This window comes from Vespula vulgaris, chromosome 3 (genome assembly GCF_905475345.1).
Source record: "Vespula vulgaris chromosome 3, iyVesVulg1.1, whole genome shotgun sequence".
NCBI classification, from domain to species: Eukaryota; Metazoa; Arthropoda; class Insecta; order Hymenoptera; family Vespidae; genus Vespula; species Vespula vulgaris.
Genome location: NC_066588.1, coordinates 5,355,578 through 5,382,500, shown reverse-complemented (window position 1 = coordinate 5,382,500; position 26,923 = coordinate 5,355,578). Strand labels below are relative to the sequence as shown.

The 26,923-nt window shown below is 34.1% G+C and overlaps 1 protein-coding gene across 21 annotated transcripts in view; it reads right to left on the bottom strand.

Annotated features, from left to right (window-relative positions):
- Positions 1 to 356: 356 nt before the first annotated feature.
- LOC127062483 (sodium channel protein para) overlaps positions 357 to 26,923 on the bottom strand; it is a 57,358-nt gene continuing 30,791 nt past the window's right edge. For 2 of the 21 annotated variants that reach the window (XM_050990777.1, XM_050990794.1), the window contains 20 exons: positions 26,617 to 26,673; positions 25,199 to 25,633; positions 24,835 to 24,931; positions 24,451 to 24,519; positions 21,348 to 21,598; positions 20,470 to 20,643; positions 19,702 to 20,052; positions 18,982 to 19,216; positions 17,005 to 17,136; positions 16,560 to 16,692; positions 16,316 to 16,440; positions 15,979 to 16,241; positions 15,735 to 15,908; positions 10,952 to 11,074; positions 7,469 to 7,591; positions 6,936 to 7,130; positions 6,564 to 6,809; positions 6,201 to 6,471; positions 4,181 to 4,485; positions 357 to 4,041 (listed from right to left, as the gene is read on the bottom strand). In XM_050990777.1, the coding sequence (XP_050846734.1) occupies positions 3,256 to 4,041; positions 4,181 to 4,485; positions 6,201 to 6,471; positions 6,564 to 6,809; positions 6,936 to 7,130; positions 7,469 to 7,591; positions 10,952 to 11,074; positions 15,735 to 15,908; positions 15,979 to 16,241; positions 16,316 to 16,440; positions 16,560 to 16,692; positions 17,005 to 17,136; positions 18,982 to 19,216; positions 19,702 to 20,052; positions 20,470 to 20,643; positions 21,348 to 21,598; positions 24,451 to 24,519; positions 24,835 to 24,931; positions 25,199 to 25,633; positions 26,617 to 26,673 (4,545 nt within the window). In that variant the 3' untranslated portion in view covers positions 357 to 3,255. Of the gene's footprint in view, positions 4,042 to 4,180; positions 4,486 to 6,200; positions 6,472 to 6,563; positions 6,810 to 6,935; positions 7,131 to 7,468; positions 7,592 to 10,951; positions 11,075 to 14,565; positions 14,689 to 15,734; positions 15,909 to 15,978; positions 16,242 to 16,315; positions 16,441 to 16,559; positions 16,693 to 17,004; positions 17,137 to 18,981; positions 19,217 to 19,701; positions 20,053 to 20,469; positions 20,644 to 21,347; positions 21,623 to 24,450; positions 24,520 to 24,834; positions 24,932 to 25,198; positions 25,634 to 26,616; positions 26,674 to 26,923 lie in introns of all 21 variants that reach the window. The other 19 variants (XM_050990782.1, XM_050990786.1, XM_050990791.1 and 16 more) reach the window with 15 other exon arrangements.

Below are 26,923 nucleotides of genomic sequence, written 5' to 3'. Positions count from 1 at the left end.
ATTCTCATGCATACATATTATGCAAACATACTGACTGATTCGTTTCACGTGCATTTCTTTGCATCCGTTTAGCCAATAAAATTTGCCTTGCGTTTGATTATAATAACGTTTACTATTAATAATAATAATCATGATGATGATGATGACGATGATGATCATAATAATAATAATAATAATACTAATAATAATAATAATAATAGAGCTATTCGTAATGCGTTATCATTTATTTCATCGCGTATTAATTACTGCATGTATCGTTGTTATTTACTTCAATTAAAATGACATGAATCAGGCGATGGACGATAAGATTGAGAGGAAGATTACTTTTTTTTTCTATTTTCTTTTCGTCATCTATATATATATATATATATATATATATATATATATATATATATATATATATATATATAATTGGCGATTTGGAAAACGCGTGTATATACTTGTGAAAAGCACGTCTCTTTTCTCTCTTTCTCTCTCTCTCTCTCTTTTTCTTGTTCATTCATCCTTTTATCCTCTTTCTTTCTCTCTTTTTCTCTATTATTGATGAGCGACTTTTCGACGGGAGAATAGAAGAAGAAAGATTGGTCGCGAAGCAACGACGTGTCGATCGAGATAATGGGCGCGTGTGATATGTTACATACGGAGTATGAACAAACTATAGAGAAGAAACGAAAAAATAAGAAAAAAAGGAATAGAAGAGAACAATACAGGAGATTTTTCTTCAACCAACTCTGTCGTTCCTCGGCACTCGTGACATATACACATTGTTGTACTTCATGCATACACACGACATTGCAAGGAGAAAATCATTGATACGACATGATTACGAAAGAACGTTAGAAGCTAGATTTTCGTGTGTTCATGCATACTTACATACATACATACATACATACATACATACATACATACACACATACATACATATATACATACATAGATACGTACATACATACATACATACATATATACATACATACATACATACATACATCATACATACATACATACATACATACATACTTCGAGAAGCGCGCTAACCATGTTTATTTGTTTGTCTGTTATGTTATGTTATGTTATGTTATGTTATATTATGTTATGTTATGTTATGTTATGTTATGTTATGTCATGTTATGTTATGTTGTTATGTTATGTTGTTATGTTATGTTCTGTTATGTTATGTTCTGTTATTTCATATTATGTTGTTTTGTTTTGTTTCGTATTTTTGTCTTTTTTTGTTCTTTTTTATTTATTATTCGTTTGTTTGTTAAGTTTCGTGTCGCAAGAGCGTGCGTGAAAGTATTTTTTCCTTTTCGTTTTCTCGCGAGAAGCGTGCGAATACCTTTTAGCCGAGGATGAACCGCGTTTTTTCTTATATTTTTTTTCATGTATTTATTTATTTATTTATTTATTTATTTATTTTTTTCTTTTGTTTTGTTTGAAACTCGCGCCAACTCTCTCCTCTCTTTCTCTCTCTCTCTCTCTTTCTCTCGCGCTCTCTCTCTTCCTCTCCCTTACCCTTTTTTTCTCAAATCTCTCTGCCTTTTCGTTGCGCGCACGTGAGTCGAATCGAACCTCCTTGAACATGGAGGGAGGACGGGGGTGGTAGAAACGCTATGTATCCGTGTATCTGTTGTGTGTGATAGTATATGTATTCAGGAATCGTAATCGTATATGTATGTATATAATTTATTTCACACCTTTCTTCTTCTATTTTTTCTGTTCTTTTTTCTTCTTTAATATATATAGTAACTAACCGATTATATGTATTTATATCCTCTCGAATTAATTCGAAAAGAATGATTACGTTAAGCGACATAATTTGTTCCATAGTTACCATATATATTAAAATCGGTGAACACCGGTGATATTTGTTCTGGTTTCACGTATTACGATCCCTGTTACGTGTTTTTCCATGTTATCAATATACCTATAATGTCGCCAGTTGAGCGACGCAAAGAGAAAGGCAGAGAAGAGGAGAAAAAGGAAAGGACGAGCGTAGGCAACGAGGATGATGACGATGACGATGGGATGACGTAGAAGAGTGACGTATAGAATAAAATGGTCGCGAGTCTCGCGAGCGCGCAAAGAAGCCATGTAGATTACGATCGTAGAAAACGGAGAAGGCTGAATCGTTAGTTTCACGCGACTTCACTTCTTCTTGCAGCCATCTTTTTTTTCATTTTTCTTTTTTTCTCTCTTTCTCTCTCTTTCTCTTTCTTACTCTTCCGCTCCTTTCCTGTCTCTCTCTCTCTCTCTCTCTCTTCTTCTATTCGTCCTCTTCGTCCAATCACGTCGTCGTCGCCGCGCGCTTTTCTGGCAGCGCGGTCTCATTCCACGTTCGAGCTGCCGGCCGACCTCCTGTAAAACGTTGTAAAAAATCCAAACGGCAGGTAGTAATCGCGGAAATCGAGCTAGTGGTGTGTGTATATATATCCATATATATATATATATATATATATATATATATATAATATATGTATATAGATATATATACGATATATATACGACGCGTGGGTCGTCCTCGACTCGAGCCACGTGGGCCGCGCGCCATCTTGCCATCGATCATCGTCCTCGGTCACGTGACTAACGCACACACACACACACATACACACATATATGCATATTTATATATATATATTTAAATATATATATATAGAAGAAGAAGGGGGTTGATAGCTCGAGCCGGGCCCCGTGCCACGATTTTTGTCGGGGGAAGCGGGCCCCGAAGTCCGACTCGTCTCGTCCTCTTCTTCTTTTCTTCGTTTTTTTCTTCGTCTTCTTATTATTCTTCTTCCTCTTCGTCGCTTCGCTTTAATGTCGATTGAAGGCAACTCGTTGGAGAAGGAATGGTTAATGTACAATCGCGTTTTAGGAGTGTCTTTTTCGGATGGTAAGCGCGAGATCGATCATCGTAGGCTTTCGATAACGACGACGACGACGACGACGACGACGACGACGACGACGACGACGACGACGACGACGAAGACGACGACGACGACGACGACGACGACGACAAAGAGGAGGACAGTGTTGTCCGTGACGTTGCTTCGACTTTTTCCTTTTCTTCTTCTTCTTCTTTTTCTTCTTTCTGTTCTTGCGATGACGATGGCAGGATTAATGACGATGGCAGGAATGACGACGACGTTAACGACGGCGACGGCGATGGCGACGGCAATGGCGGCAATTGCGTTGCTAGCGAGGAGCAGCTCGGTTGATAATGTCGCAGGATTTCGGCGAGTTTGACGACGGCAATGATCAGACGTCGGCCGTTCTCGAGGTGACGCTTGGCGATCGACTGTGAATGACGACGCGATGGCCGTTCTTCGTGACGAAGCCGTCGCTCTCGACGAGTACAGCGGTTTGTCGTACACGCGGATCCGTATCTGGATCGTCGCTTTCCTCGCTCGGCCCGCCGAGACGTTGCTGTTTGTGCTTTCTCCAGGCATTCTGGATAAGCCGCGCGCAATATTCCTCGCGTTGACGCCAAAGGGTAGACGAAACCGGCTCGTAACCGGTCTCACCTGGACGAGTTTGAACTTCGCCCAATTCGCCGGTTTCTTCGATCGGATTGCCCTTACGCGCGAAGAAGTCCTTCGTAAGGGCATCGAGTATATCGACGCAAAACATAAGGTCACCCTTACATATCGGTATATCCATCGAAACGATCTTATACTTGTTCGGCTTGTGTATCTGCAACGGTGGCTCCAAAACGTCTAAGAAGTCCGAAAGCTGATCGTATCTTATGTACTGTGTACCCTTCGGATCGAATTGTTGCCAAATCTCATAATACATGTCGTAATCGTCGTCCGTAAGACCCTCCTGTACGTCCTCCGTTGCCTGAGAGTAATTCTCCAAGATAACCGCGATGTACATGTTTATCACGATCAAGAAACTTATCACCAGGTACGACAGGAGATAGGCGATGCCGATCGTCGACGAACCGCAATTGCCTGGATAACCGATCTCGTTGTTCGGCTCCTGACAATCCTCTTCGTTTATTATGCCGTCCAGAACGCCGTCCCAACCGGCGGACGTTGACATCTGTTTATGCAAATATATCGTATAAATTAACGAGTAATTTCTATCGGATCGATAAGTACATTTTTTCTTTCCTTCTTCTTTTTCTCTTTTCCATTTTTACTTTCTTTCCGTTTTGTCTTGAACGATCACGTTCACTTACCTGGAACAGCAGTATCATCGACTGCCCGAACGTCTTAAAGTTATATACATCGTCCAGACCGCTCTTGTCCTTAACGTGCATGAAGAAGGACATTCCAAAGATAGCGAAGATGAACATTACGAGGAACAGCAGTAGGCAAATGTTGAATAGAGCAGGCAAGGACATCGCGAGAGCGAATAATAAAGTACGGATGCCCTTCGCACCCTTCACAAGACGTAGCACACGACCGACCTTTGCCACTCTCACTACTCGAAGCAAGGTCGGAGATACGAAGTATTTCTCGATTATATCGCTGAGCACCAGACCTGTTGCGGTAGGAAGAGTTAATGTTAGAACAATTTTTATACTTAACAGGAAGATTTGGGTATGGGAGAATGGAGATGATGGGGAAAGAGAGAGGCAGAGATAGAAAAAAAAAAAATAAATAAATAAAAAACATTTGGAAGATCGTGATCAGTGGCAGTGCCCGAATTGATTGAAAAATTTCTAAAGAAAATTTTTCGTGCATTCGTCGATCCATATATATATAAATATAAAAAAAAAGATAGAGAAAATCAAAAAAAAAAAAAACAAAATGCCATGCATTCGTAGAAATCCTACGTAGCCGTCGTGTATCAAAGATCTGATCTATTTGAAAGGCGTTGATCGGTTACTTGAACGCGTTGTGGTCAGTGTACTCGAAATTGTTTGTTAAACTATAGGCGAGAATCGTTCGTATGTATCTACCGTGAAATGAACGAGCTCTTTCTTTTTTTAATCTTTTCGCAATATAAAAGCATATAAGTGCATCATTTGCTAATTCATATCTCTAGTGAAAAAAGAAGAAACATGTCGGTGAAAAGAAAAAAAGATTCATGCTCTGTCGTATTCTAACTCTATCGAATATCTACGATCATTGACATAAGAAACCGTGAAGATGCATACGCGCGAGAAAATATTAAAATCGTGCAATCAAATCCTTGGAAAATATTCGATCGAGATCTACTTAACAGTAAGATCGTATCATCTCACTTCTCTTTTTATATCTACTGTGCAGTGAAAAGAACAAGATTTCTCACTAGAATAGAAAAATGTGTATGTTCATGAAATATCGTGACATTCCAAAATCGAGAAGAAAACACGATCTCGACTAAGATCTAAGAGAAATTGATTTAGAAAATAGTATCTATGATCTATTTGATACAGACCCCATCTTACCGGTAACATCGATAAAAATTGTTCGACGTGCCGAATAAATAAATATTAATATTTTGCGCACGTATTTATCGACTTTTCCTCGTGACGAACGATAGTGGCCAGAGATAATAAATGTCATATATTTATTTATATTATTATACGAATATATAATATATAATAAATTATATCGTATTATATATTTATATATTATGTCTCACATATAGGTATTTTCTCTTTGTAAAAAATTTTTATAACACCCACACGCGCGTACATTAATATTTTTTTTTTTATCTATCTCCGTAGTACCTTTCGTCGTCACGAGACAAAGCAGTATAGTGCGTCGGCGGTTCGTCTATACACTTTTTCTTTGAGGATGGTGGTATGGATGTCACATAGAGGGGAATAAGGATAACATCAAAGTCACGTCAATGTAAGGCGACGTAACTTAATGGTATCGATCAGTCGTTGCGACGCGAATGAAACGTACGAATCTGTTGGTTTTTTTCCTTTTAGTCTTTTCTTTTCTTTTGTGCTTTCATTATTTCTAAGAAAGTCTTACGTGCAAGAGATATAAAAGTGAAGTGATATCAAGATGTGTAATAGTTGTTAAAAAATGTTTTGCCGTTGCATGCCTATGACGATGCTTATACTATAGTAGCCACTACGTAAGAAGAAATACTAAAAATGATAAAGCATTCGTGTCGTTAGATATGCTCGTTTTACAAACGAATTGCCATTTTGTGATGGAAAAAAAAAGAAAACCAACAGAATCCTTAGTTTCGTCGTAATCTTGACATCGTTTCATCAGAGTCATACGACTGAGTTAATCATTATGTTACGTTACCTAATATTGATAATATAACAACAGTTAAATCAAAGAGGTTCCAGGGCTCCTTGAAATAATGGTAACGTAGGGCGAAAATCTTCATGAGACACTCGGTGGTGAATATCACAATGAATATCATATTGAGATAGTCCAGAACGCTGCTGAATGTGTCGCTCATTTGATAATGGTCCAATGTCATCGTGAGCATGTTCAGTCCGATGAACAACATGATTATCATATCGAACATTTTGTCCGTCACTATTTCGAACACTATAGCTTGCGGTCTCCACTGAAATCAATATACAAAGATGATTAATTTCAACGAAAGCGAAAAAAAGAAACAATTATATCGTATTTGAATTGGATATAATGATTATTTACGATTGGACGTGGAATCGCCTTGAGCGGCTTCTTGCTGCCCATCTTTTTCATTGCATTGTAATATTTCTTCTGATCTTCCGTCATGAACATCTCGAGTGAACCACCGGCTTTCTTTTTCTGCTCGTTGAAATTGTCGATGATCACACCGATGAATAGGTTAAGGGTAAAAAACGATCCGAATATGATGAAAAATACGAAATAGAGATACATGTAGATGTTCGTCTCGCGTATCGGTTGCTTGTCGACCTGAACAGATAAATTTTGAAAAAAAAAAGGAGAAACAAAAAGGTACAAAAAAGAAAAAGAATCATAGAGGATCGCAGTTGATCACGTTGATAGTTCCATTGTTAATGCGACAAAAATATTTTTTACCTCCCGCGAATCGATCGCGTCGTTCATGATCTGTATCCATCCTTTGAAGGTCGCCACTTGGAAGAGGCACAGGTATGCTTTACCGACGTGATCGAAATTCATCGGCGAGTTTTCCCACGTGTAATTTTCCGCTAGACAAGCGTTTCGATCCGGTATGATTTCGTGGCTAAGCGTAGTCTTATTCGCATCGACACACTGCAATCAAATCGATTCAAATTTTATCTTTAACGAAGTCGGCAAAATTGTTTTGATCTTATTTCATTTTCTTTTTATTCGCGACGAATAACATTTTTTATTGATATCCACGAAAGATATAAAACATGATAATATAAGTATACTCTATTGATTTATATATAGAGATATATATTAGTATTATAAATTACATAAATATAATTTAGTATAGTATACTTATATCATTCTTATAAATTTTGCATTTAAGATAATTCTTTTTTTCTGTTCTTTTTTATTGCTCTTTATTTAACGGTATATAACATTTAAAAATTTGTCCTTTATGAGATTTAAATTAATCTCACCTTGTAGTACTTGCCGGCGAACAGCTGCACGCCCATGATGGCGAAAATCAGCCAAAAAATAAGGCAGACCAGCAAGACGTTAAAGATGGATGGAATAGCTTGTACCAAAGCGTTGACGACTACCTGTGAGAATAAGGAAACTATTGAAAAGCTTGCTTTTCAATTTACTCCGTAACTTCGATCTAGAAATATATAATGTATATGCGCTTCTATTGTATATGCGCTATTCTATGATGCGCCAACTATATATGCGTCTCTATATGCGTCTCTAAATTTGTATATGTATGTATATATGCGCCTATATGCGCCTACGCGATTTTGTGCGACAGACAGAGAGAGAAAGTGTGAAAGAGAGAAAGAGAAAGAGAGAGATAGTGAGAGAAAGAGAGATTGATAAAAAGAAAGAGAGAGAGAGAGAGAGAGAGAGAGAGAGAGAGAGAGAGAGAGAGATAGTGATAGAGAAGTAGAAATAGAAAGAGAAAGGCGCACCCGATGTATCGAGTGTACTCGATCGGCCGCATAAATTTAATATTTTTTTCATAAAAAAAAGAAAAAAAGATAAAAAAAGTCAACCAACGCGTTCTTGAAACAATTTCATGAGAACTCTGAATTAATCCTATTTTTTTTTTTATTCTTTAAAGACCTTCGATTACGATTAAAAAAAGAAATAAAACCAGTAGATATTCGATAACGAATTGCGCTTCGTTTTTTGAATTTAATGACAAAAAACAAATTAAAAAAAAAGAAATAATGAAGAAAATCAAGAATTCGATGAAAAAAAAAAATCAATATATCTTCGAATCTTTGCGAAAGATTAGTACTTACTATATACGAGATATAACAAGTCACGTGAGGTTTTGTTATCTCATTCGAGATATTTGAATGACTCGTTGATATTCTTTCGAATATTCAGTAGAAAAATTTTAATAAAGTCAGACATGTATACAATCATCAGGCCGATCGTCGTGATTTGATGTTGGACGCATTGGATACATATACATATACATATGTATATACGTATCCTTAGCGATTTGCTAATTATTACTATTACTATTAATGCTACTACTACTACTACTCTACTACTATTACTACTACTACTACTATTACTACTACTATTACTACTGCTATTGCTACTGCTACTACTACTATTACTGCTAACATGATTACTGTTATTACTGCTAGTACAGTTATTGCGTGTTTTGTATTCGTGTATAAGTAATATCGGTAAAGTAGAAATAGAAGTAGAGGAAGAAGAAGAAGAAGAAAAAGAAGAAGACGAAGGAGAAGAATAGCGCTATGTAATATACGAGCTACGAAGATAAAGCTCTATGTAGATATAAAGAACGAACACGGAAAAACGTGATAGAACGTGGAAGATCAGCACGAGAGCAAGAAGCGTGTATGCATTATGCTGAAAGCGTTATGCTAGGCAAAACGGGTAGAAAGATAGAAAAAAGAAAGAAAGCAAGAGAGAGAAAGAAAGAGAGAGAGAGAGAGAGAGAGAGAGAGAGAGAGAGAGAGAGAGAGAGATGGAGAGAATAGGAGACGGAGGGAGCTTAGCGAGAAAGCATAATCACATTTATGGGATAAGTGGGATAAGAAATAAAGAGAGAGAGAGAGAGAGAGAGAGAGAGAGAGAGGATATGCAAGCTTGTGAATATATACATGTCGTGTTAGCAAAATAAAAAGCGAGAGAGAGAGAGGGGAAAGTGAAAAAAGAAAAGAAAAAGTGAAAATAGTAAGGGAGGGGGAAAGAGTGAAGGTCTCCAATAAATCGAAATGATCGATTAGTTTTTGAAGGAAGATTGCAGAAAGAGAGAAAGAGAAAGAGAAAGAGAGAAAGTTGCAGAGCGAGCTACTATAAAAGGTAGATAAATGGTGTCAGGGCGTGGGCATGACAATAACTCTACGCCCAGTGCCTCAGCGACCTTGTGTTGCAGTTTAATGTAGAACGATGTATTATATATATATATATATATATATATATATATATATATATATATATATATGTATATACTTATATATGTATGTCACGTAACGATCTTGCGTTAAAGGAGAAAAAGATAGATAGAAAGATAGAAAGAGAGATAGATGGGAAGAGAGTAAGATAAAGAGAAAGAGAAAGAGAGAGAGAGAGAGAGAGAGAGAGAGAGAGAGACAAAGAGAGATTAGAAATATTATAGAAAGGAATCGGTCATCTTATTTTTTTATAATTTTACTATAGTATCATATATGATTTTTGGGATTTGTTACTACGTTCTTCTATAATAGGCCCATTATTGTTTAACAAAGTTTGGATCATTTAATTCGAGAACAAATGAATTAACTCGTTGAGTAATCGAATTTTTAAAATGCAAAAAATCGGGAGATCGAGATAGATCAAGATCAAGGAGATCAAGAAGAAGAAGATAATTCAAGTTCGAAACTTTTCTATCTTTTGGGGCTTTCAATCCTTTTTCTTTTTTCTTTCTTTTTTTCATCGTTCACTTTTAAACAAAAGGGAAAAACGAAAAAGAGAAAAATAACTTCGACCGAGAAAATTCTTTTGTCGAGATCGTGGATGCTGCTGTAGCTGTTGTAAATTGTTGGTTTTGTTGTTGTTAATGTTGCTGTTGCTGTTGTTTCTACTGCATGTGTAATTTTAATGATTGCATCTAATTGGGGATATATATCTACTATGAGTTTATTTCTCTACGCGTATGCATGTATGCATAATATAATATATTTTCGCAAGCTGTGTGCATTCGCGACGATCGTACGCTCGGATATATGCATAATCACGTGCATGAGATAATAAAAAAGGGAGAGAGTGTTTTGAGAAAGGGGTGAAGAGGGTAGAGTGAGGGGTACGATGGATAAACGTATAAAGGAGAGGATGTTACGAGTATGAGTCGAGCTGGAGGAAAGGTTCTTTCCCCATTTTTTTTTTTTTATTTATTTTTTATTTTTCTTTTATTTCCATTTTCTCCTCTTTGCTTTCATTTCCGATAACGAGAAATACTCGAAATGTCGAGACGTCTCGTGAAAGTGAAAGAAAGAAAGAAAGAAAGAAAGAAAGAGTGAGAGGGGGGAAGAGAAAGAGTGAGTGAAAGAAAGAAAGAAAGAGAGAGAGAGAGAGAGAGAGAGAAAGAGAAAGAGAAAGAGAAAGATACTTTTTCGGTCCTTTCGTTTAGTTTTTTGTTGTAATTAAATTTTGTTTCTGTTTGGAACATACGTATCGGATTTCTAATACATCAATTATTAATTTATAGTTAAAAAAGATCGTATGGAATATATTGATATACATATTTGTATATAATCATAATATATTATATAGATATATACACATATGTGTGTATTATATATATATATATATAAGTATGTATGTTTATATACATATATATTGATATTTATATAGGTGTATAATCGAAAGAACTCGATATGACAATCTCAGAAATCTCAAAGAGCAAGTGACAAGGTCCGCTGAGACGTAGGGCTACATACCCGCATCCCCTGCATTCTAGACATCGCCCTGAGTGGCCTTAGGGCCCTTAGGGTCCTCATTGTTTTGAAGGCTTGGATCCCGCCAGCGCCACAGAGCGACGCTACGAAGTTAATGAGCGACACCTGCGAGCGAGAAACGAGAGCGAATCACAGCAAGATGTAGACAGACTACAGGGCTGAAGTATTTCGGATTATTTCGATTGGAACGTTCGACGGGATTTCGAGAGGAAGTATCTAACCGATTATATATAAGGATAGAATAATATCCAGAAATTAGGAACGTTAGCTTTTCTTTAGGATAGGCTAATAGACGGATAAACAGAGATAGATTGATTTATAGATATAGATATAGAATATACAGGTTTAACCATGTAAAATTATTTACTTTATGTGTTTAATTTTACTCAAACTTTCTTTTCTATAAAAAATTTCCAATCGAATGATTTGTGTATTAATTGACATTATTAAGAAATTCTTTTCGAAACTAGCAATTTTTAATCGATCATTTTATGTGGTATATTCTGTATATATTTACATATATATATTATATATAATATATATACGTATATATGTATATATATATATATATATATATATATATATATATATATATAGAAAGAGAAAGAGAAAAGGTTATATTAGGTTGATGGAAGAATTAAAAAAAGAGAAAGACGAGATGGAAAGAGAGAGGTTTAACGGAAGTGACGATGGACGGAGTTCCGGGGCTGCCAAAAAATTCTCGCAAATCTGCGCTGGACGCTCCTTCGATAGTAGTAGCAAGCAGAGAGACAACGGGATCCTGCTGAGATATCTGTTGGGTAGCTGATTTTTCCATATATACATATATACATATATATATATATATATATATATGGAATAAAATCTAATAGTAATAATAATAATAATAATAATAATAATAATAATAATAATAATAATAATAATAATAATAATAATAATAATAATAATAATGATAATGATAATGATAATGATAATGATAATGATAATGATAATGATAATGATAATGATAATGATAATGATAATGATAATAATGATGATGATAATGATGATGATGATGATGATGATGATGATGATGATGATGATGATGATGATGATGATGATGATGATGATGATGATGATGATGATGATGATGATGATGATGATGATGATGATGATGATGATGATGATGATGATGATGAGGATGACGATGACGATGACGATGACGATGATGATGACGATAATGGTGATGATGGTGGTGATGATAATGATGAGAATGAGAATGATGATGATGATGATGATGATGATGATGATGATGATGATGATGATGATGACGATGATGATGATGATGATGATGATGATGATGATGATGATGATGATGATGATGATGATGATGATGATGATGATGATGATGATGGTGATGATGATAACGACGAAGACAATGACGACGACGATGATATATAATACGCACATAGTGAATAGATACGACAAATAAATATAAGAAGGGATAAGAGGCGGCTGGACAGAGCCCGGGTAATGGCACACACACGCAGCGGTTCAACGATAATAATAATGATAATAATAATAATAATAATAATAATAATAATAATAATAATAATAATAATAATAATAATAATAATAATAATCATAATCATAATAATAATTATAATAATAATTATAATTATAATCATAATAATAAATAGGAAAATATACATATATATATATATATGTAGGTATAGCGCGGATGCGTACTATACGTATACGTTGAAAGAAATAGATAAATAGATCATATATATATATATATATATATACACATACACATACATATATCTCTATATATCTATACATATGCATATATATATATATATGTATATTGTATATATGTATATATAGACAGAGATAATGAGATAGAGATAGATAGATAGCAACGAACAATTCATATATATCAATATACAGGAACACACACACGACGATATCATTGGACACGATCCATCCTGAAACAAACGTGTTAAGGTTTGTAATACTTGCCACGGAGACGCACGGCAAAGGTTACAATAAATACATATACAACGAGTTTGCCTAGCGGATTGATAAAGCCTCGGTAGGATCGCAAGTAACGATCTGCTTTGCCAATTTTTTTTTATTCTTCTTTTTTTTATTTTTTATTTTTTTAAGGAAGGAAGAAGAAATGAAACAACAACATCGATAAGCGTCCGTGCGTCTCAATAGAGAAAGATAGATAGATAGATAGATAGATAGATAGATCGATAGATAGTTATATAGATAGATAGATAGATAGATAGATAGATAGATAGATAGATAGATAGATAGATAGATAGATAGATAGATAGATAGATAGACAGATAGTTAGATAGATAGATAGATAGATAGATAGATAGATAGATAGATAGATAGAAATAAAGAGAGAAAGAGAGAGAGAGAGAGAGAGAGAGAGAGAAAGAGAAAGAGATGATTGTTTTCAAACTGTTAATCAAACACAAAAGAAAAGAAAGAAAGGGGGCTCGCACACATCGTTGGGCGTCCGGTGGCTTCGTACACTTACACAAAAAAAGCATCTATATAATTATAAATTATGTGTATATATATTGGTATATATATATTATATATGTATTATATATATTATATATATATGATATATATATAATATATACGACTGCATGGTGGATATAAATACACGTCGTTCAGAATAACGTACGTTAAATATACAAATGTCACGTTAATACTGTTTGCACAACGATCACTGGTACCAAAGACTCGTTAGAAAAAGGCGTACATAGGCGTTAGGCTATAGTACGACAAAGACTCCAATATAATCAGTGCAGACATCAAGTAGAGACGCCAGTGTATGTACCTCTGCACATCGGTAAAGCACACCACAGTATGCGCTACAAATTTCGCTGTAGCATTATACAATATGTCTCTTTATATTGCGATATTTGCTTTCGTCAGATATTTTTCTTTTATTTATGTAGATATATGTATATATATATATATATAGATTTTTTTTTTATTTGAATTCGCTCTGCCAAATTTCATCCTCGATTCGTTGCTTCTCGTTTTGAAACATATTTTTTTTTTCTTTATATTTTCTATTCTGTATTCTTTTTTTTTTGTTTTCTTTCTTTTATTTCACGACCATCGTAGGCCGTGTTTCGCGCTTACGACGGATCGATTTAGGCGAAGGAGTAAAAAAAGAAAAAAAAAAAAAAGAGATTAAAAGAAATATAAAAAATTTGAAAAGAAAGATCGACGACTCGAAACGACATGCCTGCAATGATGATAATTTGTTTGTTCGTTTTGTCTACCTTTTTTTCCTTTCTTTCTTTCTTTCTTTCTTTCTTTAACAATAACAACAATCACAATAATAATAATAATAATAATAATAATAATAATAATAATAATAATAATAATAATAATAATAATAATAACAACAACAATAATAATAACAATAATATTAATAACGACGATGATGATGATAATAATAATAATCTCGATCGATCCGTCGATTTCGCAACGATCCGCTAAGAAAAGGGTCGATTTATAGATCGTTGAACGAGGCTCGTTTTCGTTTCAAGTCCTCGTATAGACCGATGACTTACTTTCATGCCCTCCCATCGCGAGACTGCTCGTAAAGGCCTCAAGGCCCTCAGTGTTCTCATCGAACGGAAGGCCGGGATGTCGGCGGCGCCGGCCCAGATCGCGCCCAAGTTGATCAGTGATAGCTATTGTCATTAAACATTGGTCAGATCGATGCATCGTACGTCTTAAATGCTATACCTTAACGGTTATACATATGTAGCGTGATCGATTAAGAGAAATCCACTGGAAGCTTCCACGTTCGGCTCCTAGTGCTTCGTATAGGGATTTTTATTCGTAAGGAGAGTAGAGGGATTGAAAGAATGAAGATAAGAAAGAAAGAAATATATGTATGTATATAAATGTGTATGTAGATATATATATATATATATGTATATATATGTATATATATGTATATATATATATGTAAAGAGAGAAAGAGAGATAGATAGATTGATAGATAGATATAGGGATAGATAGAAATAGATAGATAGATAGATATAAAGGGGGAGTTAAACGGACAGATTTTCTCATGGGCGAGATTTTTTTCTTTCTTTTTTTTTTCCTTTTTTTTTTTTCATAGGAGAAACAATTTCAAAATACTTAGGACTAATCACTTAATTCCAGCACGATTTTTACTTTTCGTACGAGTTTGACATTGTTTTTTTCTTGTTTCTTGAGATATGTATAATATATATATATATATATATATATATATATATATATATATATATATATTATTTTTAGTCAGAATTTTCGTGCTCGAATCGAGTAAGTTTGACACATGTAAGAAGAGTCCATCTCGCTTAGATCCCTCGAACGATTTCTTTCGAATAGTTAGTTTTATTCGATTATGATGTTTAAAAGGATAAGTTTCATCTTTTTTCTTTCTCTTTCTTTTCGTATTCGTTGCTTTGACAAAATTTAGACGAAATCGCTCGATGATCGATAATATAAACATTTGGAGAAAGAGAACGCGTGTAATCATATAAATATGTATGTATATATATATATATATATATATATATATATATATATATATATAATTATGTTAAATATGTCACTTTACGTGAGATTCAAAATGTATGTAATAAAAATCATAGTGATTACATGCGTTCGTGGGAGAATCTAACGATATCACAGTAAGACATATGTTACACAGGTTTAGGATAAAAAAAGATTCGTAACTTACCATGACGATGATGAAATCGAGCCAGCACCAGGCATTCGTGAAATATTTCTTGAAGCCAAGGGCCAGCCATTTGATCAACATTTCGAGGAAGAAAATCACAGTGAAAATTCTGTCCATGTAATAAAGAATATCTTGCAGGATGGGTCGTTGCTGCAAATGGACATCCTCCAAGGCCTAAATCGTAAAGTTGATTAATAATGAAATGTGATATTTTATTCGTATATCAACATATGAAAACACTTACGAGAGCTAAACTACTCAATAGAATCATCGTTATAACCGCACTCTCGAAATATTTATTTTCGATCAACTGGAAAGTCTTCAGCCTCAAATTCGTCCATCCTTGCCAAAACGGAGCATCGTCGTCGCCAGCCAAAAACGGAAATTTTTTATAACAATTTTCTGGACAACAATCAGCCGGATAATCGGAATTTATGGGATCCTTGTCGGCATGTATTATCTCGCTCTCCATTATACCGTCACCCTCATCGCCATCTTCTTCTAAATCTAAAATAATATTTTTTTTTTCGTATGAAACAACGTTAGAAATATTCTAATATATTATAAAAGTTCGATATTACCTTCGTCTTGCTCGAGATCTTCCTTACTGGCATCTTTCTTTTCCTCTCCGTTCAACGAATCCATGCTACCTTTATGACTTTCGTCCTTGAACGGTCGATTCTTATGACTGCCATACGATTTGTTACTATTAAAAGAGAGAGAGAAAGAGAAAGAAAGAGAGAGAGAGGGGGAAAGAAAGAGAGAGAGAAACATATTAAAATTCAAACGTAGTTTTGATATTAAAATAGATAATTAGAGACCAACCTGATCGTATCTTCTTCGTTTTGATTAATATAATCGTTGTCTAATCTATAATCCCGATGATTTATCGAATTCCCTATCACCTTGGTATTATTTATACACAACTTGCCCCTTTTCAATTTGTTCTTCAGATCTCCTTCGAAAAAAAAAATCACAATTGATGCTATCACGAAAGAAACAGTTTTATTTATTTATTTTTTATGTATTTTTATTAAATTAATCAGAAATTATTTCGCTAAATAAATAGTTGGTATATATTGATATCGGTAACTATGGATATTATTTTAATTGCGTTACGTATATATTGGACATTTTATTAATTAAATACTAATTATTTGTTTAAAATATTGATCAAATGTTTTTTTTTATTTTTTTTTTAATTTTTTATTACGACAGCCAACCACTATAAATAACATTTTACGTTATGACGGTATTAAGATACGCTTACCATGAATAGTAAATTCCATTCCGTCACCAATGGCTACCTCCAGTTGATTCAACTCCTTCGCACTCTTCTTATCTCTATACGCTTCCAAATCGCTATCTGCAAGATCTAGGTCCCCATCTCGATCAATTCCATCTGCACAGTCACATGAAAACTCTAACCCGCCCTTTTTTCTTTCGACGAGACTCGCATTCGAAAAGAACGTGCGTCGTTCGACGAACTACTTGTCTTTTTTTTTTTTAATTCTGTTTCCTTCTTTCTTTTTTTAATCATTCAAATCATTTAAATAATAAATAATATAGATAATTATTATTGATGAAGATATTTGGAGTAAAAAAATAAAAGAGAGAGAGATAGATAAAAAGAGAAAGAGAGAGAGAGAGAGAGAGAGAGAGAGAGAGGAAATTAAAGAAACAGATCGACGAGCGTTTCTTTTCTTCTCTCATTTTTTTTAATCACATATTTTCAATTTCGGCATGCAAGAGCATCGACTCGAGACGTTCGTGTTCCTTGCGATGCTCGAGTGAAGCTTCGATTTATATTTCGACTGTTAATAACAGTCCATAGTCTACATGTTTTTTCAGTGATATCGATAAGATGTTTAAAGAATCTACGGAAATTATAGGGCATTTAATTATTTTTTCTTTTCTTTTATGATACATTGGCTTGTCACAAAAATATTCGAACATTATCTTCAAATTGAAGAATATCGTTTTACATCGAGCAAAATTCTTGTATAATATTATATAGGGCTTGAGTAAAATTATACGAAGATTAAATCTTTATTTTGTAAGTGAATAAAAAATTAAGATTTTCACCATGTCCATTATTAACAAAAATTTTTATTAAAAAACAAAAAAAAAACAAAAAAATAACGAGTATAAGAGCATCTTATAGATTTAGTTAAGTATCTATAAAAAAATTTGTTTAACTCGTTATAAAGACTCGATGAATGAAATTAAATTAAAGAAAGAAAATAACGAAAACATTTATTTGTTTCATCATTAGTTTCTTTCTTTAGAAAAATAATTGCTTTTATGTTTTTTTTTTCCAAACATATACCTTACATGGTACATTAGAAATTTCAGAAAGTTTTCAATACGATCTACAAAAAACATAAATTATTTAATTTCGAAAAGTATGGACACGAATATTTTTGTGAAGAATTATTATATATATAAAAAAAGATTTTTTCTTTATAGAAATAGATAAATCACGCAACTACATTCTTATCGATATCACATTATTGTCAACTGGACTACCTCTATCTAATCGTACTCTCGCGATCGATAATATCGCTCGATGACGATCGAAACGATCCTTCGATTCCATTCGCCGAGTTCGAGTCAAACTCGAACACCCACCCAATCTTTGTATTTCCTGCTGTTGTTTCATAATTTTTCAAATTTATTATGATACCTTTCGGAGGAAAAACGCGGACCCAAAATAACGAGCGAAGCAACATATAACTGCCAGGCGGCTAAATAGCGAAGCAAAATTAATAAATATTTCCTTGCGTTTTCACGGATTTCTTTGTTTTTTTTTCTTTTTTCCTTTTTTTCTCAGATCCCACCCACATGATTCGATTACGTTTTTTTTTCTTTCTTTGTTCTCTGTTCTTTTCTTTTTTTTCTTTTTTCTCTTTTTTTAATCTCAGTCCAAATCCACGAAAGTTCGAAAGTAATCTTGTAGAAAAAAAATAGCGAAACAATCAAAAACAGAAATTTGCGTAATAAACGAAAAAACGTGTCAGTCAACGATCTTCTTTTATTCAACGAGTAAAGATGGCGGCGCGTGTTTTCTTTTTCTTTTTATTTCTTCGTTGTCGAATCTTTTCGATAAGAAAAAATCAATCCGAGGGAAAAAAAACCTTCGACTGACATTTTGTTGCCGAGAAGAAGAGTGTAATAAAAAGCCGAACCGAAAACAGTGCCACGAACTACACAGCGCACACAGCAAGCGATCTGATTGGATATAAACCTTCTTTCCAACTGTTGGACGGTCCCTCACCTGGCGCCTGATCGGATATCTGATTGGTGAATTTGGCTCGCATCAACTTAGCAATGTAAAGGACATTTCGCTTGATCCATTTTACGAAACGTGCTATCCGATCGATCGCTTCCGCGATCTTGTTCGTGTCGTTGTCCGCAGTCGGCGCCGATAAATTAGATGAACCAAAGTTGCTCAGCAACAGGGCCAAGAAGAGATTCAGCACCTGTCGAGAAAATTGTTATAAAGTGAAGATTGATGAATTCTAGAATGGAACGATGATTCGAAATATATTTTTTCTTTTACTTTTCTCGTTTTCTATTCTGTTTTGTCTTTTTCTTTTTTAATTGTTGAGCAACGAAAAGAAATCGATGCAAATTCGCAGACATAAAGTTCGATATTTCCTAAGCGAGAATAAAAATTTACGAACTTCTGAAAAACGTTAAAATCGATCTGAATATTCTGTGACTTTTTCGTTAATCCATCGTCATTGTTATTATTATCAACGTTAATATCGGTCTACTCTAAATTAATTAATAAAAAAAAAATAAAAAGCCAATACTCGTCAGAGGTATAATAAATCATCAAGAAGATGTACGGTCCTCGTTTAAATCGTCGATGATTTTCTGAAATGCACTGTTATGTATAGACACCGTGTAAAATAAATTCTGTTTAATCGTATTTCAATATAGTAGTTGATTTAATACGTACGACAAGGTTACCGATGACGACGGTGGCAAGGAAGAACGGTATGCAAGAGACGTCTCCAACCAGCATACAGTCCCACATAGATTCGATCCATTCTCCGCACAGAACACGAAAGACGATCATGAAGGAATGCATGAAATCGGTAAAGTTCCATCTGGGTAAATCTCCACCCGGGAAGCGATCGACGTGATCGGTGTAATTCTTCCCGAACAATTGCATACCCATCACGGCGAATATGAAGATGATGATACATAAGACGAAGGTTAAGTTACCCAAGGCACCAACTGTCCTACCCATGATGGATATCAGTAGATTCAATGTGGGCCATGATTTTGCCAGCTTGAACACTCTCAGCTAATCAAACGAATAATTAATTATTATTTATTTGAACAATTAGAAATGTTCAATATTCTTCTATAACATAATTAAATAAATAAATACATGTAATCGCGTGTAATAAATAAAAATTATAAAAACAAACAAATAATAAGAATAATTCATTGTTATACGATTCAAATGTATGTATTAACATTAATAGATGATATACTAACATTTTCAGTATTTTATATTGAAATGTTATAACATTGGATTGATCCAATAACTAATTTTCATCGTAAAAAGATATTAGTATATCGTTTATTCGGATATAAAGTACTGAAAAATTCTTTTGATAAATCGATCAATCGCTCGAGATACACGTTGATTAAGATTCGAAATCGTTGCTCCTTCAGATGACTCATGTTATCTACATTTCTTATAGATCGTACTTACCAATCGAAAGGATCGCAATACCGAAAGACCTTGAACACCTTCCAAACCTAATTCGAGTAATGAGAGGGCGACGATGATGAAGTCGAAGATGTTCCAACCCTCTTGAAAATAATACTTCGGGCTCATAGCTATCAGCTTTAACGTTGCTTCGATGGCGAATGTAGCCGTGAAGAACTACGTTGAAATGTTAAATAATTGCTTTAGTTTTTTTCTTATATTCAATTATCTCTCCGAGTGTTTTGGTAAATAAAAAAATATATAAATATATATATATATAAATTTTTTTTTCATCGACCTAGATGTAAATTAGAGACGTATCAATTATCTCTTCTCCCCCCCCCCCCCCACCCTCTACTCCTACGCTTTCTTCATTCTATTTATATTAACAAAAATTTATACTAAATATTCTATATATCTCAATATTATCTAAAATCATTAGATAAAACTAGGTATAACCAATGGCGAATTTAAAGTTCATGGAAATCGAGCTATTAAAATTTTGTCTCGTTTCAACTGTTCATACAAATGATGAACCTAGAAATACTATTATATTTAATCGCAAACATGTAAATAAAAATTATATATCGATCGCCAGATATTGAATTAAATCTATTATATAATATTATATAAATATATATATATTTGCAGCGTAAAGATCCCTATCTTGTCGAGCTCGAGGCAACGACCTCGTTTAAATCCGCTACTGAGTATAGTAGTAATGAGAAAATCAAAGTTTTAATCAAACGAAAAATTTGCAAATCTTTATCTGATATAAATAATCGATTATTTAATGATCCAAAATAGGAATAATTCGAATGACGTTAAAATAATTTTGTATATATATATACATGTATATATATATATATATATATACTTACGTAGTTACCGGATTTAAGGACTTTTTCCATGTCCTTGTCCATATCGTGATGATCCAATGCCATGAAGAGAGTATTAACGACGATGCAAAGAGTAATGAAGAGTTCTACGAACGGATCGAATACCAGAAGAGATACGTATTTCTGAAACTCGAGCCAGAGCCAACAGCAGTCCCAAACGCAGAAGATATCGATGCAACGTAAGACCCCGGCCAATATTTTCTCCTTTAACGTGGGCCCTTCCTCATCGTCGTCTGTCGGAAAGTAATAGGTCGAAACTGTAACGCGCGTTAGTCATTTTGTCTGGCACCACTCTTTTTGGGGAAAGAGGTTTTTAATTTTTACACATTCCGTTTCTTTCTACGGTTTTTCAGAACAAATTTTTCTTACATCGTTTATAATTATTTATCATTAATCTTTTGTTTCGTTTGTTTTCTTTTCTTTTTTATTTCTCCTTTATTTGATTTTCTTTTATTTATATTTTTTCTTTCGTTATTTTTTTTTATATACATTTTTTTTTTTCTTTTCTTTTCCTTTTTTTTTTTTTTTTTTTTGATCGATATCGTATTTCAAGCACGTTTTTTTCCGTTCAGAAAATTTTACACGGGCAGGTGAACAAGTTGACAAGCAAGCAAGCAAGCAAGCAAGCAAGCAAGCAAGCAAACAAGCAAGCTGAGGATGAACGATCGATGAGATTAAAAGTGTTAAAGAAATAGGCACTAGCAAAAATGAGTGAGAAAGGAATGTCGAGGAATTTAGAAAGATTTTAAGGAAAATAAAATGATGAGGACAAAAATAAGAATAAGAAAGGAAGCAAGATTTTTTCTTAACGTCCCGAATGCAAAATGCTGAAATTCGAAGTGACTGCATGCTTTTCTATTTTTCTATTTCACGAATGAATCTTCATTGTTCTCGTTGACATTGATTAATTATCTTTCAAAATTACTTTCGAAACTCATCAGATACTTACTCAATCTTAAAATCGTACCGCTCATAAAACAATAGAGATTCCTTCTTTTTTTTTTCATTCGTCTTCTTATTTTTTCTTTTCTAATATAATATATTCACGGTTAAAAAGCAACATTCGAGGAGCTAATTTTCTAAATAACAGTGCGATCAGATGCAAATTTGCGTGCTAGTTATAATTTATAAAGGAAAGTAGAAGAGAGTAATAGAAAGTAAAAGAAGAGAAACGAAATGGAAAAAAGAAAGAAAGAAAGAAAAAAGAAGAAAAGAAAAATATCGAACGAGGACGTGGCGAGTGTTCGCGCGAAGTTTCGCTTCATCAGCATTTTCTCTTAATGAGAAATAATTGTGCAATGCAAACCCAGCCATACGCGGCAGTGCTGCTTGTATTTTAATTCGCGACGAATATAAAAAGCACATGGCGGAAAAAAAAATGATCGGAAAATATCCTAAAGGAATTCTGCTAGCACGCGAAGACTAACAAAAACGAAATCTAGATAATGACGATATACAGGGTGACACAATAATCACAGTAAACTTTAATTTTTCTTGAGATGATATAGTTAATCTAAATTCTTCAATAAGATTTTTTTTTTTAAATAATCATTTTTGTAGAATATTCAAAAAACGTTTACACTATCATTATAAATAATATGAAAACTGTTACTTTCTTTCTAAGACTTACTTTCATCGCATTCGTCAATTTGAGATTATCATTTTTCTATAATAATAATGAATAATTATAATTTGTTTCTTTCATTTTCCTATTTTTAATAGTCAAATAAAAAATAATAATTTTGATAATATCACGAATATTGAATTACGATTCATTATTAATCTTTCTATGATGTAGTCGATATATGTACACACACACACACACACACACAGTCGATCAATTTTCATCAACGATTTAATTAGTTGAACTTGGTTAATATTTAATACTGATTATTTTGTATACAAAAGTACCAATAAAAAAATTTTATCCAAGAATTCTTATCTCAAGAGAAATAAAGTCTTTCTCAGTTATACCATGATTATGGAAATCACCCTATATATATATATATATATATATATATATATATATATATATATATATATATATATATATACACTATTACATGTATGTAATACGAAAGCTTGAAGTATTTCGTGCAGCCGCAACGAAATAAACGCTAAATTCCTGCCGTGTAGAAAGAATCAAGCGGACAAACTCTATTTCCCCAAAAAAATAAATACACTTCACATATCTCTTCTTTAACCAATATCGGAAAATATTACTTTCGAATCGTTTGAATCCCGTCGAATATGGTACCGTTCTCGCGTTCATTTTTCCTTCGCGAATCGTAAGGTACACATCGATGATAAAAAAAATAACAATAATAATAATACGATAAGGAGAATAAGAAGAAGAAGAAGAAATGGAAAAAAAAGAGATAAAAAAAGGATGAAAGAGAATGAGAAAGAGAGAGAGAGGGACAGAGAGAGATTACACTTAAAGAGACAAGAGCGTGTTTCGTTTACGAGTACGATTGTTAAATCAATCGGAGAAAATGGTGGATTGAAATAACCGATTTTATAAAAGAATAAGGGTATCGATATACTGTATAATATAGGATATAAGAAAATAGGTAGAGATAGACACGCGCAGCCAAAGAAACGTCCAGCATCACCTAATATATATAGTAAATTATATATATACGTACGTACGTATGTACGTACGTATGTATGTATGTATGTATGTATGTATGTATGTATGTATGTATATATGTATGTATGTATGTATGTATGTATGTATGTATGTATGTATGTATGTATGTATGTATGCATATGCATATGCATGTACGTACAGTATGGATGAAAATTACAATCACAAGGTATGTATAAGGTATAACTTTCACTCGTAATAATAGTAGTAATAGTAGTGGTAGTAGTCGTAGTAGCGGTAGTAATAATAGTAGTAGTATAGTAATGATACGTATATACACACATCGAACGATAGACAATAAGATATGCACACTTGCGACAAAGGTGACAGATAATCATAGTGGGAGGAAAGGAGATAGATAGATAAGTAGATATATAGAGAATAGAGAGGATTAAAAAAATATTTTGCTCGAAAGAGTCGATCGCACGTCATTACCTCCTTGCTCGGGTGTTCTGCTCTGACGTCCTGCTGCTTGCTCGATAATATCGTTGAGCACCATCACATCTGCGAAAGGAAAGAAGAAAAAAAAGAGAGTGTAGGCACGTACGTCACACGGTGTGCGGTAGACAAATAAAACGAGAGGATGACACGTGTGCCAAAAGTGTGGACCAATAAATTAACATGGTGAAAGAGAAACACTTAAAGGAATTTGATGGACAACATTTGCGATTTGCGAATGTGTTAGAAAAATGTCGTATTTCTTTTCGTTTCTTTTTCTGTTTCCATTTCCTTTTTCTCTCGGATTCTTTATTTCTTTTTTGTCTTTTTCCTATGGTTAATCTCGTATCGTTGAAAGACGAAACTTTTATTCGATCTTACCCTTCATATCGACGACGGCGTGTTGTTGAGAAGGTTCGATGAACGGATTATCTTGTTGCTTCGCTTTGCCCATGGGATCGCTTTCTAAATCGCTTTCCTGAAAAATCATGAAATAGGTTCGTACAAGGAATGTAAAAAATGTTTAATACACAAATAAATAAATATTGAAAAAATATCAATAAAAATGATCGGACATCGGATATCGAGAACGTATCGGGGAAATATCCGAAAGAAATTAATTTTGTCGACTTGTTCGTTTAAAATTATCAAATAAAAATGAGATCGATGGACTTTTCGTCGTTCCAATCATTTCTATACACACGTAGAATTTAGATGCAATCAAATGATAATACGAGAGACTCACGCAGTGATACTTTTGATTACAATCTTGTAGATGACCATTAACCGATGGTGGCCTAACCGATCTACTTCTCAATCGACTTTCCTTGGTCATTGGTTTGCCGATTGCACTGGCTATACCACCTAGAAGGTCACCGTGCGACGTATAGGATAGTCTCGACGCGTGTGACGTGTAGGAGGAATGCCGCGAGCCAAGATTCGCATAATAAACCGGCACTACAATAGTTCCATTTTCCTCGGACATCGGTGTGACGGCATTGGAGTCGTCGGCATAAGGCAAGTGTTCCTGGGCATCCAAATAGGTCGATAGTACAAGGGGTTTCCTGTCACCACCTGGTGGACCAACGAATCGACCTCGACCATTCCGTATCGTGAATTGATGACTCCCACGACTACTCCGGCGAAGATTGAAAGGTGAACCGGGCAGGCTAAGGCTCGCCTGTAATAACAACAAAGCGGACCACCGCTTTTCTCTCTCTCTCTCTGTCTCTCTCTCGTCGAACACTTTCCTAGATGTGTCTCGGGTCGTACGTTCTCTCGGGTTGTTGGGACAAATGTTGAAAGAATATTAAACACGCAAAGAGAGAGAGAGAGAGAGACAGAGAAATAACAAAAACAACAAATGTTTGGGAAGTGAGAATGTGATAGAAAAATAGGTCACAGATTAAGGTTTCATTTCACATTATATATATATATATCCATATAGAGAAATTATTAAAAATTTCTGACATAACCGTTTAACGAGTCTCTTTCTTTTTTCTTTTTTTCTTTTTTTATTCCCCTTCCCTTGGTATCATTTGCACGGTATGTATATCGAAATTATTCAAAATATTCTGACAAGCCCCTTTAAAGAGTCTCTTTCTTTTTCCTTTTCTTTTTCGTTTCGTTTTCTTTTTCCTTTTCAATGCTTTTTCTTCCTTTTATCATTCCCTTTCCCTTTTAAAAATATATTCATATTTAATCCATTCGACGTAGGAAAAGAAAACGATTTCAAGGAATATCTTGAGAAATATGAAGACAGTTAACGTTTACGTTTCAGACTCGCTCTTTCCCCCTTTCGTTATATGTATGTATGTAACTCTCAATGAAAATTAAAGAAAATATTTTCCGGAAGAAGAGAAAATTCGAGAAATGACAAAAAAAGCTCGATCGATCGATCGGTCAAGACAGAGAGAGAGAGAGAGGGAGAGAGAGAGAAAAAGAGAGTGAGAGTGAGTGAGAGAGAGAGAGAGAGAGAGAGAGAGAGAGAGAGAGAGAGAGAGAGAGAGAATGTTGACGATAGGACTGATGGATAGGTACTATATAATAAATCTCATATTTCTCTTTTCTTTTCTTCTCTTTTCTTTTCTTTTCTTTCTTTGTACGGTGCTATTATGTACGTACGGGTCGGGTGCTGACAGATACACGTCGTGACACACGTACCTTCCGCAGGCTTTCCTGGTAGGCATAAGTAAACTGGCCATTAGCGGCGCGAGAGACCTTAAGAAAAAAACAAGAAAAGATATCTCCTACCAAACGGCTCGTAACCTTTTCTAATATGTACACCAAGGAGGCACTCGATAATACGTATATGTATATATGTAGAAATATGTATATATATTATATCATACAGATAGAATATATTTTTCTTTTTTTGTTAGAATTTTTTTTCTTTTTTTTTTTTTTACACAAAAAATACTTGCAGAGAAGCACACATACACATAGAGATGGATAAAAAGTTTGAGAGAGA